Here is a 17243-nt window from a genome sequence, read left to right as displayed (position 1 = left end):
CTATTCAATGACTAAGAAACAAAATTTTTCGAATGGGGTTTGGAATACCTTATGAGATGAAAAACCAGTACATCTCGTTCTACCGTACTTTCAGTTTTTTTTTTGCTTTGCCTACCTAATTCATCCTCTTCGCTGGACTCGCACCTACAATGCAGAATCCATCCCGACTTTTGATCTCGCTTTTCTATTGGATATTTCACAATGTCACCATTTTTCCCAATCCCGGAGCTGCCCGGAAAGTACGCAACGAACAGAGTTGCCGTCGAAGAATCGTTACGCATCCCGCCATGTGAATGTACCGACTGCCAGACTGGCTTCTATACAGCTGAGGAATAATGGCAACCACAATTTTCTTATAAACTCACCCTCCCGGACGTCGAGGCAAGGCGAATCATCGACTCATACACGAAAGGAATCCACGAAGACCGACAATACCTGGCGGGTCGTCTAGAATCTCATGCGGACCTGGTCATGAGCCGATGGAAAAAAAGAAGCCAGGAAAAACAACGAACGCTGTTAACGGAAGTAGCCCCGAGCCTTGAGCTGGAGCCATGGATCGACATCAGATATTCTTATATGAGTGAAAGAGAGCTCATCCACTGTCGAAGCCCAAGAAGGAGATGCCATTTGTTGACTCCATGGTTTAATGTGGAGGTATTGAAAACCAACCCTCACGTCCTATACGCCCTCTTGCACTACAGAGTAGCTTACCTACCGCAAGATTGGGCTGCCTTTGACTGTAGACAGCTTACATCGGGTTGGGCGTGCGGGTGGTTCGATGTCGACTTCTATAATCATTATGTACGAACACCGATTTGGTGAACTTGTGGACTGGGAAGAGGCCGCAGCTCATCGATCGGATATTCTTGGATACCCTCGTGCTCGGCTTGTTCTCGAAGCCCAAGCGTTTATCATGAGTACCCTTCGTGCGGTTGTCGACAAGATTTTGGACGGCGTCGACGACTCTACTCCCGCTCGGACAGAGAAATTGCGGGAGCTGACAGGTAACGCCGCGTTTAGGCGTACTGGGGAGGTAGAGGCTTGGTCACCATATACGAACCAAGCCTTCTCTGCCCCTCCTATCTTGGATATAGAGTATTTACTCTCTTTAGCCAAGACTCGATTAGATGCAACCGACGACCATCTCCGGCATCTCCAATGCGACCCAGCATACATGCGCCGGCACATGAAGATGCAGTCTCGAAAATCGCTTTTAAAGATAGCCGATCAAGATGAGGCTGCAATACATCTCGCCTACGATATATATGTGGAAGTGCTTGGCCATTATTGGTGGCATTGGATTGAGACGGAGTGTAAGAATGTCGCAGATTTACACCGGCGGTTTAGAGATAGCATCTACCAAGGACAGCCTCTGCCTCCTCTCTATGAAAGGGGTCTGGGCGCTCTGGAGCTCTTTATTAGCAATCAAGTGATCTACCGAGCGAATATGCTCTATCAGATCATACGTTGTTGCCCAGGATTTTCTCAACATTGGACAGTAAGCCGCAATACCGATGCGCACAGTGGTTACGCCAAGTTAGAAAGAAAGGGAACAAATAACACGAAGACTTCGAAGGAGACCCCCTTGATTGGTGTCTTATGCAGTTGATAGGGGAGCCAGACCGGCAGACTGGGTTTGATCATGCGATGCTCTTTGCCTTCTTACAGGATCATATTTCCCAGTGCGGCCCAAAAGAAAGGGAACGGATAGATGAGAGTCTATTTAAAAGCCTTTCAGACCTCTCGACCTGCTACGAGATGTTAGTCGCGTTACGTTTAAGTAGACCTCAGAACAAACCGAGAACTATCGACGAAGTAGCTACATCGGAGGCAGATCGAGAACGACCAGCCTAGAAGAAGATCTGCCATGGCAAAGAAGCATCGGGCCCGCTACCAAGAGGCTTAGAAAATGCTGGGAGGTTATTAACGGAAGACTTCTTTAAGAAACCTCCAAGCGGTCCGAAGAATATGGAATGGTTACGAAGGTCCAAAGCTAATCGTGAAGCTCTGGAAACATTTTGGAATTTGATGAGGAATATTGTGAAGGGGTATTTCATAGAATATGATGTTACAGAGGAGGACATCGACGGCCTCCTTCAAGCCATATCCGCAAGCGAGAGTCCTGAATATATCGACTCCGTAATCGACGAAGAGGACATAATCCTGGAGAATATTAAGAAGACCACCAAACAACCGATGCTTCAAAAATTAACTCAAGGTGATTCGACATCATCTAAGACTAAAACAGAAACAAAAACTCCACGCGAAAAGATCAAAAGTCGCCCAGAAACAACTACCGATCAGCCTACTGATCAACCATCTGCCGCACCTGATGCCCCTGACGCCCTCAACCCCACCGACCCCGCCGCGAGCGTCGAGTCTGACTCGAGGGCCGAGGACACAATAGCCGTGACCCAGCGTTCGCTAACGGTATTCAGCTATATGTTCCCCAAAATAGCGGAAGATTTGAAACAGACCGTGCATTGGAATGAATTCGTGCACGCTCTTGGCGAAGTGGGCTTCGAGGCAGTAGGCAACGGAGGGGGTTCGGCTGTTCTCTTCAAAAGCGTCAATTGAGGCAAGGTTGTCTTCCACAGGCCACACCCCGCTCCGAAGATAGACTCAGTGATACTGCAGGCAATGGGGGGAAGAATGGGGAAATGGTTCAATTGGAGTCGAGAACAGTTCGTATTAGCGAATAAAGGTGATAAAAAGGTTGCTGAGTGAACCTTGGAAGGTACACTACCAACTACGACACTTGAAGTACGCGTGACATCTTGGGGTACACAGGATATCTTGGGAATATGGGAAAAGGAAGCAGTCGTATTATGAAAGGTGTTAGGAATCTTGGTGTGAGATATGGGAATAGAGAGGCTATTGCCGGATATATACTTGGATCTCCGTAATATGTACTTGTGCGCTCGTCGCATATCAATAATATTGTTATCACTTCACCCCTCTCCTTATAGTTAACCCCGCGACAGACTTGATTGACCCTAAGTGCAGATACTTATTATACTAATAGAGTGTGAGTGGTAAGTTTCCTCTTCTCACAATGTTATTATCGTCTGACTACCTGGATATTTAGTGACTTGAAGTCGCGAAGTCTTTCCTAGACGTGTCATGGAAAAGACAGGAAGGTCAGATAGGATATCGTTACATCAAATGTTACTTGAATCTTCCATGAGCTAAAACAAGAGTTTTCTAGACAATGGATCCAGGAACATCGAGAATAGAATCACTGCCTAGCCTTGAGCGACAGGCTTCAGGGTATGGTTAAAGCGTTCTCTTTCAATGGTGTCGACTTATAAGCTTCTAAAAATTGTCTTAATCGAGCTCACTGCCTACCTAAGTACTCAATCTTGGGACAACGCAGAGCCGAGGTAATCAAACATGAGCCACAAAAGAATTTGTGTAGATCCATACCAAGAGGCGCCAGAGAAGAAGAAAAAGAAAGAACACCATACTTCCACCACCAAAACAGCGAAAAGCCCCTCCCAACCGGAGCATGAAGAATCGAAAACACTATCGGTTCTGCCGTCCAATCCTACTGACGGACACACCAAACCAAAACCTAAGCCTGTAGGGTCGGGGGTCGATACGTTATGGAGCCCATTTCTTCAATATCTGACTGCCGAAGACCCCCCTAATGGCTTAATTACCGAAGCTGAATGAAAATAAGCTCCGACCGCCAACAACTCTACTTGACATTGGCATATCTATTGAGGATTGGAAGATGCTGGAAGGTAAGCAATACCCTAAGGTTCGGGGTGGCCTTGTATGGATTTATGAATACTTATGAATATTAATTTATCGGTAGAGTCTCAGAAGAATCTTCCACGGTTTCTCTTTCGTGCCTTCGGTTCCAAGTCTGGGGGCGACCCTCGTCTGAACACTAGATCCGGTATAATCCCAAGAGGATTTCTCGACTCTAAAACGCCGACGAACATGTATGAGAATCGTCATCTCTGGTACATAATCGACAGACATTTGGGCGGAGTAGATATCAACACCGACTTTAGCTCATGGGCGAGCTGCATTACTATGGCTTGTACGTAAACCGCCCACTAATCCTTATCCATGTTGGAGTTCAAGCATTCTAGCGTGCTCAACTTCGCAGCTGCTTTCTATGTATAATAATTAACACTATAATGTAGTGAAATATGCCAATATTGCGTCATACGTCGCAATCATCGACGTAACTCTATTAGCACCACATGTAAAAATTTACCACGTCTTAGATTTATATCGGGTCAAGCTTGCGAAAGACGAATACCCACAGGAGTATCTAGCATACGGTCCAATCAGCGGTCCCGCATTTCACTGCGTTAACATGGAGGATATAAAGAATACAGCTTACTATAGCCTCGCTGGACGGTCTTATGGTACTGATGGTTACTTCGATGGGGATATATACGAAGATCCAGGGAAGAGAGTCGCCACAGCGAAAAAGTTGGCTAGCCTGTTTCGCCCTAACCACGACAAACGCCCAGATATTATTATAGCACTCACGGCGGCCTTCTCGAGTCTGCCATATTGTGGGTTTCGCACTGGCTAATCTAAGCTGTTGAACCAGGAACTTCTCAAAATACTCAGAGCCCACCTTGGCGAAGAGATTAGGAGTATGAGATTGCCACCTGTTGGCTCGGGCAAACTGGGCCTCGTCAACGCCAAAATGTACGCCGGGTATCCTCAACTTCAGCAATTGGTGCTTCTATTGGGGGAGATCGAGAAAGAAATCAGATCAATGGGACCATTAGTGTCGTGTTGGGCTTTAATCTGTGAAGAGATATGAATAGGGGTGAGGGCATGAACCTCCCCGAAACGAACATCCGTGAGTACCTAGAACTCCCTATGCACGGCTTATCCGGTATACAAATCGTTACTACTACCTAAGATAGATCAAGTGAAATTCATACTACTAGTTAATGTTTATACCGGTATTATCTCCTTGTCGAAGCACTTCGCTATCTGAACCTGGGCAAAGCAACAGAGAAAGAAGTCAAATTAATAGTAAACATAATATGAACAGGCAAATCATCAGTTTCAGCCCATAGGGATCTTCAATCAATCACAACTTTCTACCCCCTAAAAATGGAAAAAGCCCTGTCCAATTCCTTCTGCAAATCTATATCCCAAATCCTAGAATAAGAAGTGTTAGTGAATGGACTACGAAGATAGAAATAACTCGTGTGTGCATACCAACTCATTCGTCCTTCAAAGTTTCTTTGGATTGCCTCGAGGTCATCACCTTCGAGTTCAAATTCGTACAGCATACCTGCTTCTTTGCTTGTGGTTACCAATTTCTGAGTTCTCGGTCGTCTCACCTCATCATATGCGTGGAATGCTTTCGTCAGGTCTTCTACATTTTCTGCTGCCCCGAGTAAACGACTCAAAATGGCACAGTCTTCGATACACATGCCAGCGCCGGAACCCTGATGTGGTGTAGTCGCGTGTGCGGCATCGCCGAGAAGGCATATCAGCGGATTTGTGCCGTAGTAAATCGGTGCAGGAGGATGATTGAAGAGAGCCCAAATGTCTCTTTTCTCCATCGCATCGACGATGGACGTTACCGTGGGACCCCAGTTAGCAAAGTCGGAGAGCATCTTCTCTTTCGAGGTTGTAACCACCCAGTGCGGATCAGTCCAAGTGTCACAAGAACTGAAGGCCACGACTTTCCTCTGTTAGTTAACCCGAAAATTACCGAATATATTTCCAGGATGCTCACCATTCATAGTTTTCCCCTTTTCGATCGGAAGAGTGAGGAGATGCCCATGATAACCCAGATATAACTGATAATTTTGAGCTATCTCTTCGCCAAGCATTTTAACGGCCTTTTCCATAGGTATCAAGCCCCTATACGCGTATTTTCCCGAGAATACGGCTTTCCCTGTTTCTGGTCCAAGTAAAATCTCTCTGGTCTTAGACTTGATTCCATCGCAGCCAATTACGGCGGTATGCTGCGCTGTAGTTCCATCAGCGAAGTGTAGTACAGCATCTTGAGACCCGTCGGTGGCTTCGGTGATATCGACCAGTCTTTTTCCGAATTTTGGTATGGTATCAGGAATCAACTTGACGAGCTCATCCAGAAAATGGGCTCGATGTACACCCCCCGCAAGATGATCGTTGGTGTACTTAATTTCAAAGACGGGGTCCCCAACTTTTAGCCCCTCCTTTTCCTTCCCCCTAATCACACCATCCAGTCCGGTCTTGCGGGAATCGCCGACTCGAACTGTAAACCAATTCTGTAATTTACTTTCCCAACCAGTAGTAACACATCGTTTGAAACCCTCGACGATATCCGGAGAAATAAGTTCCATGGCACGGACAGAATTCGGCGCAAATGCCAAGCCGGCGCCGATCTCCTTGAATTTCGGGGCTGACTCGTATATCGTAACGGGAACATTCTGCCGGAGAAGGCCGATCGCGAGCGTAGCACCGCTTACCCCGCCCCCAACAATAGCGATGTTGAATGGTTTTGTGGTCGTCATAGTGTTTATGAACGGATAATTAATAGTAAAGAATTCGAGTATTGGTGTGGTAGAATTGTATAGGAGAAAGCGTGAAGAGCCAGAGGAAAGAGACGGGTCTCCGAGCAGCTGTCGGCATTTTTATAACAACGATACATGGCTACTAGAAGAGATACAGAGTAACATCGGGGAAATTATTGTACGTATCATCGATCTATCATGAGGATAATTACTAACTTGTTGGTAAGGGTTAGATAATGGGACTTAGCATCATGGTGGCGCAAAGAAATCATCACACGATGTTCTTTTGTCGAAGGATCATAACTTACACGCATATAATGTCGCTCACCGTTCGCCATTGGCTTACTCATTATATCTTACGGGTTTGCAGGGAATCAAAATTATTCCTGCAAGTGTACGCGGGTCTAATGGTAACACAAAACTGACAATTATTCCCGGGAGCGGTCGGTATACTACTATACAATCGGATCCTTCAATAGTTATGCTGACCGCGTCTAAAAGGCATAACTATGAGGTCGTAGTTAGTAATCGTCACAAGGACAATTTACTCCGTACATATTATACTAAGGATCAGATAGGAAATCGGGGTTGGGGGTTCACAACCCGGCTGCTGATCTCGGTCTCGGCTAAAGCCGTGCCCGTTATGGTAGTATAATTCAAATGCCGTATGGTGTGGCTAAGAGGTATATCACGGAGGTCCATGTGACGATTTGAGGCGAAATCGGGAGCAATAGAATCGCGAAGCCGAGACCCATAGGCAGGGGGGGAAGGACCTTAATTTTTTCTTGCAAATTATTAACACATTAAGATGAAATGAAAATATTACCTTATTAAACGATTCAAGAGTATACAAATTTCACATAGTATAAACATATTCTAGTACCACAATCCATCAATAGTTTCCTTAAAGGGTATGTGCTAACCCCTGCTCGAATTCTGATTGGTTCTTTACCAAGTGTTAAAGAATTAAAGGGGGGGGTGCTCTGCTGACTAACCTAACTAGTGTAGGTATTTGGTACCCAGGTACCCAAGTAAACATCTTGGTATCACATTTCCTTCTCTAGTCTGTTCCTCAATGCAGAATTCTCCACACTCGTCACATTTCCGGCGGCGTTGAAGTTGAAAATGAACTGGTCCAATGGCTTAGAGCCATACATAATACCTGCCACACTAACCCAGGTCGAGCAATCCGTAGTGAACGGCTTTGAATTGTTGGGTAAGCTCAGATCCTCAAATACAGCTTTGAATGCGACTCTCTTCCCGCCATCGGAAGTCGCATCCCATAAACCAGTAGGGTAGAGCCGTACACTTGGTCGAATCTTCTCCCAGTAATCCTTCGATACATTTTGGCTGAGAGCAACTGAATACCACAATAAATTCGTGCCGTTGCTTATCCACGAACTGAGGCCTAAACCAGGAGCCTGGGTGTCCACAATTATACTTAAAGATGAGTTCACCGCAGAGTTCGGGTTTTTATATGTGCCTCCGTAGATCTGGTTGGCTTGGATACGCGCAGTGTTCATCATAGTTGGAAGGTACGTATTCGACAACGTATCCGCTACGCTCATCATTAAGCTAGAGGGGGCGTCTCCGGCAGCCATAATAGAAAAGCCGATATCGAAGTCGGGAATGATAGCCATCAATGTATTATACTTTCCTAAACTCCCGGCTTTATTGAAAGTGGTTGCGAATTGGTAGGGCGAACCTATGGTAACGTGAGTGGTAGTCCTGCTGCGTACCTAGGTACTTTGTGTACCATTTGACGTACCTCCGTCGAACGGAAGTTGACGCACTCCCCACGGCATTCCAACCCCTGACTTCGGATCTGAGCTGAAGGTCACGGGCTTGAGCCATCTTCTAGTCATCGCTGGAGGTATAAGAGTGGACCTCAAGATCGCTCGACCAACTCGGGATAAATCCGAAGTAGATGTATACATATTACCGGTTCTTTTATCGATCAGTTCGACTGAATTATGAAGTAGCTGTAAAGGCTGAAGGTTCTAGAACATAATACTTACGGCGATTCATTACCCATGTCGAAAGCCCAATTCGTTTTGTAGCGGCCACCGGGTATAATCCCCAGGGCGTCTCGTGGCGTCGAATAAAATGTGTGATTAAGCCCAAGAGGCCTAATAACCCTGTCTTCGACCATTTGGCGAAATGATTTCCCTGTTATCTGCTCGAGGGCATACCCAAGGAGAGTATAACCAATATCTGAGTAAGCCGGCGTGACGTACGGCGAAAATGACGGTGGCAATTTGCTGAGGCCAGTGAAGAATTCTGCATAGGGGTCAGCGCCCTAGTGGATTGGGATAGGGGTCACGTCAACTTTATCAGGAGTGCACCTACGAGTTCTATTACAGACCGGTCTATTTCCGCAAGGGGGTATATCTGCACTTTCTATGATAGGAAACCCGATTTTAGCAGCTCGTGCTGTAGTTGATCCTTGGGTGAGCTCGCCCAATAAAGCGTCTATATCTTGTCTCAGCAACTATTCAGACACGTATATCTATTTGGGTTGCTTACAATCCCTGACAAGGCCAGACATTTGGCTTGCCAGCGAACCGATCGTGATGGAACCCCAATCGGCTGTCGAAATCGAATGTGAGGTGTCGACGCCGCCGACAACCATCGCTTCAATCTCGGGAATATAGTTGGTGATAGGTTCATTCCATATCGTATCACCAACCTCTGCAAGAAATGTCAATATGGTGAATATTTTTGTTACACTTCCAAGTCTATATACGGTATCGCCGTCAACTTCAGCTACGCCCGTCGAGTTGAGAGTTTTCAAATTAGGTGCAGTCCAGTAATGTGACCATAGAGGCACTTCGTCGTCAGTGGAAAATACTTCAACTGAATATGAAAATCTCTCGGATCCGGTATTATTTGCATGGTCGATATACTGTGAAAAGACCGAATCCAAAGCTGCCGCCGCCTTCTGAATTCCTGGTTGTATAAGGAGGTTTGTAGGCTTAGGATATCCCAGGCCATATAAAGGGCAATTCTGTTTGGCGTTAACGCCGTATACAGAAAATAATATTAGGACCTTAAAAGACCACATCGTAACTTATGGCTTAGTCCTATCCTAGAAGCGGGACAAGACGAATTTCGAAGCCCTATTGGCATATTTATCTGCCCCTTTTTAAGACGACACTTGACACAATAAATCGAACATCATCCCACGGATGAGTCTATCAGCTTCTAACCATTAGAAGGTAAAGATTCATAATTTTACGTACATGCGAGCTTTGAAAGATTGCCTATCTTTCACTCCGGATCTGATCAGGCTACCTAATCAAACGGGTTACGAGGCCAGCTAATTAACCGCTCAAGCGAATGGCTGAGTCTTACCCGGATTCCGTATCCGTCTACTGAGATAGAGTGAGACTGAAATCGGAATACCACACAGCGGATCTTGTCCAATAGATAGAAACTTTGATATCAAGTGAGACGGCTCCTAAATTTGTGGGATTTGGACCTATTTCCGGGAACCCTCGTAGCATCCCTGTACTACTATGAGCTTGACAGATCTAGACCCATCGACGGGGTCCCCATTCACCGAAAACGGTTACGTACTCCCATGTGGCCACAACCACTCCAATGCTACGATAGGGGTCTTGCATACTGGACTTGTAATTAAATATAGTGGACCGTATATCCATATGATGATCCGGGCTACACGTAGTATCTCCGAGCTTCATATTGATGAGAGTCTAGGCCTTAGATCTAACTCTACTTAGTTATGATTGAGAATGTCGTCATAGTGTTGAATGTTTCGGCGAAAAGAAGAGAAAGAGGGGGAAGGAGGAAACGAGAAAGGGAAAATGAAAAAAAAGTAAGAGGTATTCATTTTTATGGAAATCCCTCCATGTAGTACAACGGTGAGTTGGGGTAAGAGAGCCATATCAGGGTTAGGGTTGGGTTGGAGTTGGGGGTTGGAGTTGGGGTTGCTACAGAGTCTGGGTTAGGGTTAGGGTAGTGTATTACGTGATACTTATGTAGAAGGTCAAAGCTGAAGATCTTCATGACGTATTGGGGTTAGAGTAAGGGTCTACTCTACTCTACTCAAGCAAAAAAATAGTTTATGGATGTCAATAACAATAACAATCGTACGTCCGAAAGGCGCAAACGTCCACGACCGCAACATGAAGATACACCACACGCTGCTTGTGACCAGTGCCGATCTCGTAAGGTCAAATGTGATAGGGTTCAACCCGAATGTTCCAATTGTCGGAAAACCGGCGTCTCTTGCACCTCGCTCAACACTCCTAAACGTGTGAATCAGACTAAACAACTGCAAGTATTTCTGTTTTAAGCGTCTATATCAAGCTCGTGTATCTTGCTAATATGTTTATTTGCCCATGTTAGCCGAAACGATTTTTCTAGCGTTCTAGAGCGCCTCGATGGTGTCGACCAGACTCTAAGCGCGTTAACTCAGCTTACCCAACAGATCGCCGCACGAACCTATGTCCCCACTCCGAGACCTAACGCTCATACCTCATGCTCTACCGAATCGGCACGGACATCCGCCTTTAGCGACTATAGTTCCATTATACCGAGCCTCCAGAAAGATCGGTCTACTATAGCAGTTGAAGATGGATGTCTTCATGAAACCGTTGAGCTCGAACACGGCGGTGAACGGATATATCCCTACCCCGCGGCCCTAGCGTTGATCAAGTCTCTATCAAGGCAACTAGCACAAGTTCTCGTCGAGCGTGAAAATGAAAAGGATGGCGAAGCGGACATTATTGTTAAGAACCCGGCGCTGCGGGCTGCTCTGCGGCAACAGCTTGAGAGCTTCCCCTACTCACAATGCTCTCAGCCTGTCGTGACGAGTGACCATAGACCCATTACAACCCCGCCGCGATTTCTAGTCGACCTATTCATACATGGATTCCTGCGCGACTTCAACAGCTATACTCCCATATTTGATGAAGCGGACCTCCGTCATGCCACCGAGATCCATTATTCGGACAGGTCGTTAAGCGAGAATAACGCCTGGACCCTCATATTCAATAACATCGTCCTGCTTGGTTTAGGTCTCGAGGCACAAGTAGCTCGTGCGGGGCATTCGGATTCAATGAATATGAATTACGACATGATCCCTTCATTCGTGCGAAATTGCAACCGGGCTCTAGCTGATCTTGAGTCTTTCACTCGCCCCTCTCTGGCTAATGTTCAGGCACTCCTAACCCTGGTATGTTCCAGATACTCAGTCCAATATCCAATCACCTGATAATGATTACTATTCTAACATTTACTTGCGAAGGCTCTTGTAACCCGCCATTTCTATAATAGTAGTATTTTCGAAAGAGTCTGTCAAACAGCCTGCCAGGTAGGACGAATTCTTGGCCTGCATCGATCCGTAGCTCGCGAAAGTAGTGCGGGAGAGATTTCAACGGAGCGTGTGCGTTTATTCAGAGTCCTATATGCTCTAGACAAGCAACGTGTGTTTATGTCAGGCCAACCAAGTGATCTACACCTCTTCGATTCATATCTTATTCTAAAGCCAAACGACGAATATGGGTCGTCGAGTCATCGGCTCAATGATGGTTTCAATCGTATGATGGAAATCTGGGAGGAAGTGTATCTCGCTCTTTATTCATCAAGGGCGATTGCCGGCGGCAAAGCACACCGTTCCCAACAAGTACATCGTTTATGTCAGCTTTTGGAAGAGTGGCACCAGCAACACCACGAGTTTATGAACACCCATTCCTTAGGTGTAGAATCGGGCTATATGCAACTCGAATTGAAGTACTGCTACCATGTCACCCAAGTTCTCATACTTCTTCACGACCACCAGAACGAACTTGCTCAACGAAAGTTACACGATCACTCACGAACATGCCTGAGGCTTATATCCGAGGCCGGATCAACACCACCCACTACCACAAGCCTAGCTCTGCTTGCTCGGATGCTCGGCAACTATCCCATAACCGCATTTCTTGACCTGATTTCCTTCCATTTCAATATCTTGTCAAAGAATGGACCCTCAGATGAAAACTTCGAATCCGATCTTAGCATGCTCTTGATCACTTCTCACTACCTCCGGACGTTAGGACATCCCGACTTTCCAGCTGTTTATTTCGGCCGCCTCGATATCGGTTTAACCTGGGCCCTGGGACTTCTTGAGATTGTCAAAATCAAACCGCCAGGCCAACATACAATTACTGGCATTATCCACCAGCAACAACCCGATATTTCTTGGACCCCACCGATCACGTCGTGCCCAGATTTCAGCTTCACGCCAACATTTCTAGACGGTCGTCCGGGTCTTGAACTCTACCCCATAACTGACCACATAGACTTCAATCCAAGCATAGACTCCTTTGAAAGATTATTTACGCCGAAATAAAGCTGGCGACCGGTCAAATCTACGGCAATAATACATAATCCGACTGATAGATCACTTTGCCAACGTATAGCTCGTCTATTCATCTGATGCCGAATTTTATCCTATGTGATATACGATAACTATCCCCTGTTTCCAATAGTCTAGCGTCTATAATAGGCCCCTGTCTGCCTGTCTAACGTTTATGCAAAACCCGCTCAGAGATCTATCTTGCTCACAACAATACCTCGCGCTAGCGGCCCCGTAACATATAGATGCGCCTGCTTCTTCCCATCATTCGTATCGGGATCGATAGCGACAAGAACGGCAGTGCTAGCTGTTCTCATCACATGCCCGTCGTCTTGGAATATCAACTTTCGCGTCCGCTTCTGACCGCCTTTCTCCGATGCAGACGATGGTTGCACAAGCCACACCATCGCGGGGTCTAAACCGTTCGGAAATGCAATAGCCCGCGCCATACCAGCCAGGACATAACCGCTCGCATCTCTCCCCGTCTTCGCGGCGTACGGATCCGAGAAATATGATGGGTTATCTAATGTACTATGGAGCTGAATTGACTCGTCGATTCTCAGCTTCGGCGGGTTTGCCTCATCTACCGCAGCAAGCAAAAGTTTCCCCGCATGTGCACGGACGATCATGATTTCGGATAAGCTCCTCCCGTAGCCGAGACCATTGTTGGTCTGAAGCCCTTCGATAGCAGCTGTGCCAGTCACACCGGCGGTATCGTTGACAACTTCAGAAAGGGGGTTCTCGATATATAGGTGGATCAGGTCAGTCCAAGGAGCAAAGTCACCCCACGCGAGGGCTTCGATGAGACGCATAGACCCCTCGCGATGGTAATGGTCGTTCGTTACGTATATCTCGTTCATCGATTTTATCAGGACATCGTTGGGTGTTCGGATGAGGGGGTGCCAGATAGAGCGGATGTGCGTCGCCTCGGATGTACCGATTTTATGGTAGAAAAGCTCAAGGCGAGAGCGAGCTTTAGGTATTGTCAAATTCTTAGCAGAAGTTGACCGATCGTAATACTCCGGATTCGGAAGATGATTCACCGCGACTATGTATACGATCGTTGGGTCGTCGGGAGGCAAGTATATGTCGATGCCGTGGGTGTTGAAGGGACCATCGAAGTTGTACAAGGCTAGGCGCGTACAGCTTGTGGTCTAGGAAAATCAGCTACAGATCTTAGTATCGGCGAACGTTTGAAGTTACTTTCGTGTCGATGACAACGATACCTCCTTGTCCAATCAAGTCAGGTTCTTCCCATATTGTCAAGCTTTCAAGGAGGTTAGTTCTACCTCAATCGGACGCTACTTTATGGAACATACGGAGGAAACCACGTATTTCGGGTCTTGTGGTCGCTTTCCGAGGCACCAAAGAGCAGTCCCGAGGGAGTATGGTAATGTAGATCCTCCGTAAATTGTGTGTCGGGTATGATCCGCAGGTTTTCGCCGTGTATATTCTCGATAGATCTAAACAGTCGAGTGAATCCCAAGACTTTCAGATGAAGAAGAAATTGCGACAAGGGGGCAAAGAGGAATGAAGCCGCGACCACAACGGCCGGCGCTATCATTGTGACCGGGATAAGTCTCGCCATTTCGAATAAACACAAAAGAAACTAGTATCGGCAATCTCGGTATGTTGGTTACATTCACGAACGGGTTTACTATGTTCTAAGGTTTTTATACAGGTAAGTACCTAGATAACATTCTATCCAATTACTTCTAGTCTATAGCTTTGTGGTTTGAAATCCATTTAGCTCCGGTCTTCGTCGCCCGAAGCCCGAAACTGGGCAGTCAGCTCGCTAACATACATCACGACCAATACCGGGACATGGTTACGCAGGTATTGTAGCCTTAGCTAGCATGAATCTTAGTTTTATTATTATATTCAAAGCGCAGATTCATTCGATGGTGCTAAGACTGCTTCGTACCTGGGTCCCACCAATCCGGCGCTCGGGCGCCGAAGTGCGCAATAGCAGCATCGTAACTCGAACGACAGCCAAATCAAGAGGACGATCAATATATGAAATGATTGAATACGATTACCTCCCTAGGTATCAGCAGCTCTTAAAGGACCTCAGTTATTTTTTATTGCTAATTACCCTCATGCTTTTAATCTGTTTTCCATGAGCAAGGTAGTTCTTCCCGCCATTGGTTTCTTCGACACGATTGAAAAAGGAGTGACTTTTCTAAAAGTTTTGAACCCATTTAATTAATACATTTGCTTTATTCCTATTGAATGAGATGGCCGCCCCGATATTTGATGTTTCCGCGGAAGATTCAGAGAAGCAGACATCTCCAGCCTTGGAAGACACCAACCTTATAACATGGGGATCAGACGATACGGAAAATCCCCATACGTGGTCTGTAAAACGAAAATGGGTTATGACAATCCTCCTCAACTTTATACCGCTGGTGGTCAATATGGGCACCAGTATCTTGAGTAGATCAACTAAGGCTCTCGAAGAAGAGTACAACGTCTCAGCAGAGGTGACTATATTGACCGTCACGCTGTATCTACTCGTATGTTCCCCAATGCCAGAGACTCGCCAATGATCTATTACTCATGTGTATCCCAGGGCTTCACCTTCGGTCCATTAATTTTTGGGCCATTATCCGAACGAATTGGCCGCAAAGTTCCTATAATCATCGGCGTAACCGCATATGCAACCTTCTGCCTCCCAATCGCTTTAGCCCAGAACTTCTATACCATCCTTATATGTAGATTCTTCAGCGGATTATTCGGGTCTGCCTCAATAGCAGTGATAGGAGGTGCCGTAGTTGACGTGTGGCCCGACCCGACTATGCGGGGCGTTGGTCTAGATATTTTCATCGCGACAGGATACGTGGGCCCAATGTTAGCGCCGATCGTCGGCAGCTTCGTCACTCAGAGCTACCTCGGCTGGAGATGGGTAATGTGGATATCTGCTATAACCGGCTACAGCTCGATACTGCTCTACTTCTTCGTAGTCCCGGAAACGTACGGACCAGTCTTGCTGACGCAAAAAGCACAGAAGATGCGCTTGGGAACTAGAAATTGGGCGCTGCATAGCAAGCTTGAGGAGAGCGATACCGACCTAGGGTCTTTCGCAAAGGCATATCTCCTTCGACCTTGGAGTACGATGCTTTTCCTTTTCCTTAATTTTCTTCCCCCTCGTGCTAACCTGCATCCAGTTTTGCTAGTCACGGAGCCCATATATCTAGTTGTAACAATTTATATGTAGGACCATATCTACCTAGGTATATGCATATGAAGACTCTATGCTGATAATGATCAGGGCTTTCGTTTACGGACTCGTCTTTCTTTTCTTCGAAGGGTTCCCCATTGCCTTCGTCGAAATTCGTGGATGGGAACCTCAGATGGGATCGCTGCCTTTTCTAGGTTTGATGATAGGCCAGATTCTAGCTACGGGGTTCACTATCTACTGCGCACTTTCCGGTTTCACACGGAAGCTCCAGTCTACTTCAAGCGCCATAGCCCCTGAGAGCCGTCTACCTCTCATGATAGTCGGAGCCGTGATCTTACCACCGGGAATGTTCTGGGCGGCATGGACCAGCCAGCCATCAATACCATGGCCCGCTCAAGTAGCGGCGTATATCCTAGTCGGAGGCGGTGTCTTCATCATATTCGTACAAGGGTTCAAGTACATTGTGGACGTCTACGCGAATGTGGCCAATAGCGCGATATCGGGAAATACCTTTGCGCGAAGCTTCTTCGGCGCCGCATTCCCGCTGTTTGCCCCAGCTATGTACCACAACCTTGGTGTACCATGGGCTACTACCCTTCTGGCTTTCATTTCAGTAGCATTGGCTCCCGTACCCGTGATATTTCTAATATACGGGGCCAAGATTCGGTCGTATTCAAAGAACGCGCTGGCATCGGCATAAGATGGTTGCCGACTTTTTGAAGCATAGTTATCGGGAACCTCCATTTTCATTATCCCGAAAAGAGAAAAACGGCACTCCAAATATAGCAAGGATCCCATTTAGTTAAGATAACTAAAGCAGGACCAGATTTGGTTCGGGAGTGTCGTAACTCCACTGTTACACCACGATGTCTTCTGGAGTGGAGTATTAAGGCTAGGGGTCCCTATAACGATGACATAGATTTGCGATAGTCTTGAATATATATTAATGGATAGGCTGATAGGCTATGTTAAGTCTGCGATATTATCGCTGGGATCACTGTTCGAGTCATCCGAATGAGTAGAAGCGCATTACACGTAGGGTGGTATTCATAAAGCTGTTTCCGAAATATTGACATCGTTTTCTTGTCTAGGAGGTCGAATGAAACCCCAAAATGAATCATTCGCAACAATTCGTGTGATATTGTTGCAGATTGCAACCAAACACACTTTATATGCTCCATTATCCATGAGCCGCCTCTTAATTGCC

General features: G+C 46.4%; 7 protein-coding genes across 7 annotated transcripts; 4 read left to right on the top strand and 3 right to left on the bottom strand.

The window, feature by feature from the left end:
- Positions 1 to 143: 143 nt before the first annotated feature.
- Positions 144 to 1789, top strand: F4822DRAFT_298291 (uncharacterized protein). Its single transcript, XM_051455138.1, has 3 exons — positions 144 to 350; positions 567 to 654; positions 722 to 1789. The coding sequence occupies exons 2-3, from the start codon at positions 577 to 579 to the stop codon at positions 1607 to 1609; spliced, it is 966 nt and encodes a 321-aa protein (XP_051313754.1). The 5' UTR covers positions 144 to 350; positions 567 to 576; the 3' UTR covers positions 1610 to 1789.
- A 1604-nt stretch (positions 1790 to 3393) lies between these two features.
- F4822DRAFT_430729 (uncharacterized protein) lies at positions 3394 to 4558 on the top strand (the record flags this gene model as incomplete). The annotated part of the gene is made up of 4 exons (XM_051461354.1): positions 3394 to 3582; positions 3683 to 3746; positions 3821 to 4051; positions 4158 to 4558. The coding sequence occupies 4 exons, from the start codon at positions 3394 to 3396 to the stop codon at positions 4556 to 4558; spliced, it is 885 nt and encodes a 294-aa protein (XP_051313753.1).
- Positions 4559 to 4867: 309 nt separating this feature from the next.
- On the bottom strand, positions 4868 to 6547 carry F4822DRAFT_408235 (mannitol 1-phosphate dehydrogenase). The gene is made up of 3 exons (XM_051458555.1): positions 5729 to 6547; positions 5203 to 5674; positions 4868 to 5142 (listed from the first exon to the last, which is right to left on the bottom strand). The coding sequence occupies exons 1-3, from the start codon at positions 6489 to 6491 to the stop codon at positions 5082 to 5084; spliced, it is 1296 nt and encodes a 431-aa protein (XP_051313752.1). The 5' UTR covers positions 6492 to 6547; the 3' UTR covers positions 4868 to 5081.
- A 711-nt stretch (positions 6548 to 7258) lies between these two features.
- Positions 7259 to 9715, bottom strand: F4822DRAFT_298253 (beta-lactamase/transpeptidase-like protein). The gene is made up of 5 exons (XM_051455137.1): positions 9018 to 9715; positions 8841 to 8963; positions 8510 to 8771; positions 8248 to 8438; positions 7259 to 8196 (listed from the first exon to the last, which is right to left on the bottom strand). The coding sequence occupies exons 1-5, from the start codon at positions 9553 to 9555 to the stop codon at positions 7538 to 7540; spliced, it is 1773 nt and encodes a 590-aa protein (XP_051313751.1). The 5' UTR covers positions 9556 to 9715; the 3' UTR covers positions 7259 to 7537.
- Positions 9716 to 10536: 821 nt separating this feature from the next.
- On the top strand, positions 10537 to 12946 carry F4822DRAFT_298123 (uncharacterized protein). The gene is made up of 3 exons (XM_051455135.1): positions 10537 to 10790; positions 10863 to 11691; positions 11764 to 12946. The coding sequence occupies exons 1-3, from the start codon at positions 10579 to 10581 to the stop codon at positions 12847 to 12849; spliced, it is 2127 nt and encodes a 708-aa protein (XP_051313750.1). The 5' UTR covers positions 10537 to 10578; the 3' UTR covers positions 12850 to 12946.
- Positions 12947 to 14443, bottom strand: F4822DRAFT_444461 (uncharacterized protein; the record flags this gene model as incomplete). Its single annotated transcript, XM_051463243.1, has 3 exons — positions 12947 to 14009; positions 14059 to 14122; positions 14175 to 14443. The coding sequence occupies 3 exons, from the start codon at positions 14441 to 14443 to the stop codon at positions 13044 to 13046; spliced, it is 1299 nt and encodes a 432-aa protein (XP_051313749.1). The 3' UTR covers positions 12947 to 13043.
- Positions 14444 to 14768: 325 nt separating this feature from the next.
- Positions 14769 to 16910, top strand: F4822DRAFT_298178 (MFS general substrate transporter). The gene is made up of 4 exons (XM_051455136.1): positions 14769 to 15371; positions 15428 to 15965; positions 16023 to 16068; positions 16127 to 16910. Exons 1-4 carry the CDS (start codon positions 15093 to 15095, stop codon positions 16734 to 16736), a joined length of 1473 nt encoding a protein of 490 aa, XP_051313748.1. The 5' UTR covers positions 14769 to 15092; the 3' UTR covers positions 16737 to 16910.
- The last annotated feature ends 333 nt before the right edge of the window (positions 16911 to 17243 follow it).

Source organism: Hypoxylon trugodes (assembly GCF_022578975.1).
Source record: "Hypoxylon trugodes strain CBS 135444 unplaced genomic scaffold F4822scaffold_6, whole genome shotgun sequence".
NCBI classification, from domain to species: Eukaryota; Fungi; Ascomycota; class Sordariomycetes; order Xylariales; family Hypoxylaceae; genus Hypoxylon; species Hypoxylon trugodes.
Note: the sequence above shows the minus strand (reverse complement) of the source record. Positions and strands in the feature narration are given on the sequence as shown.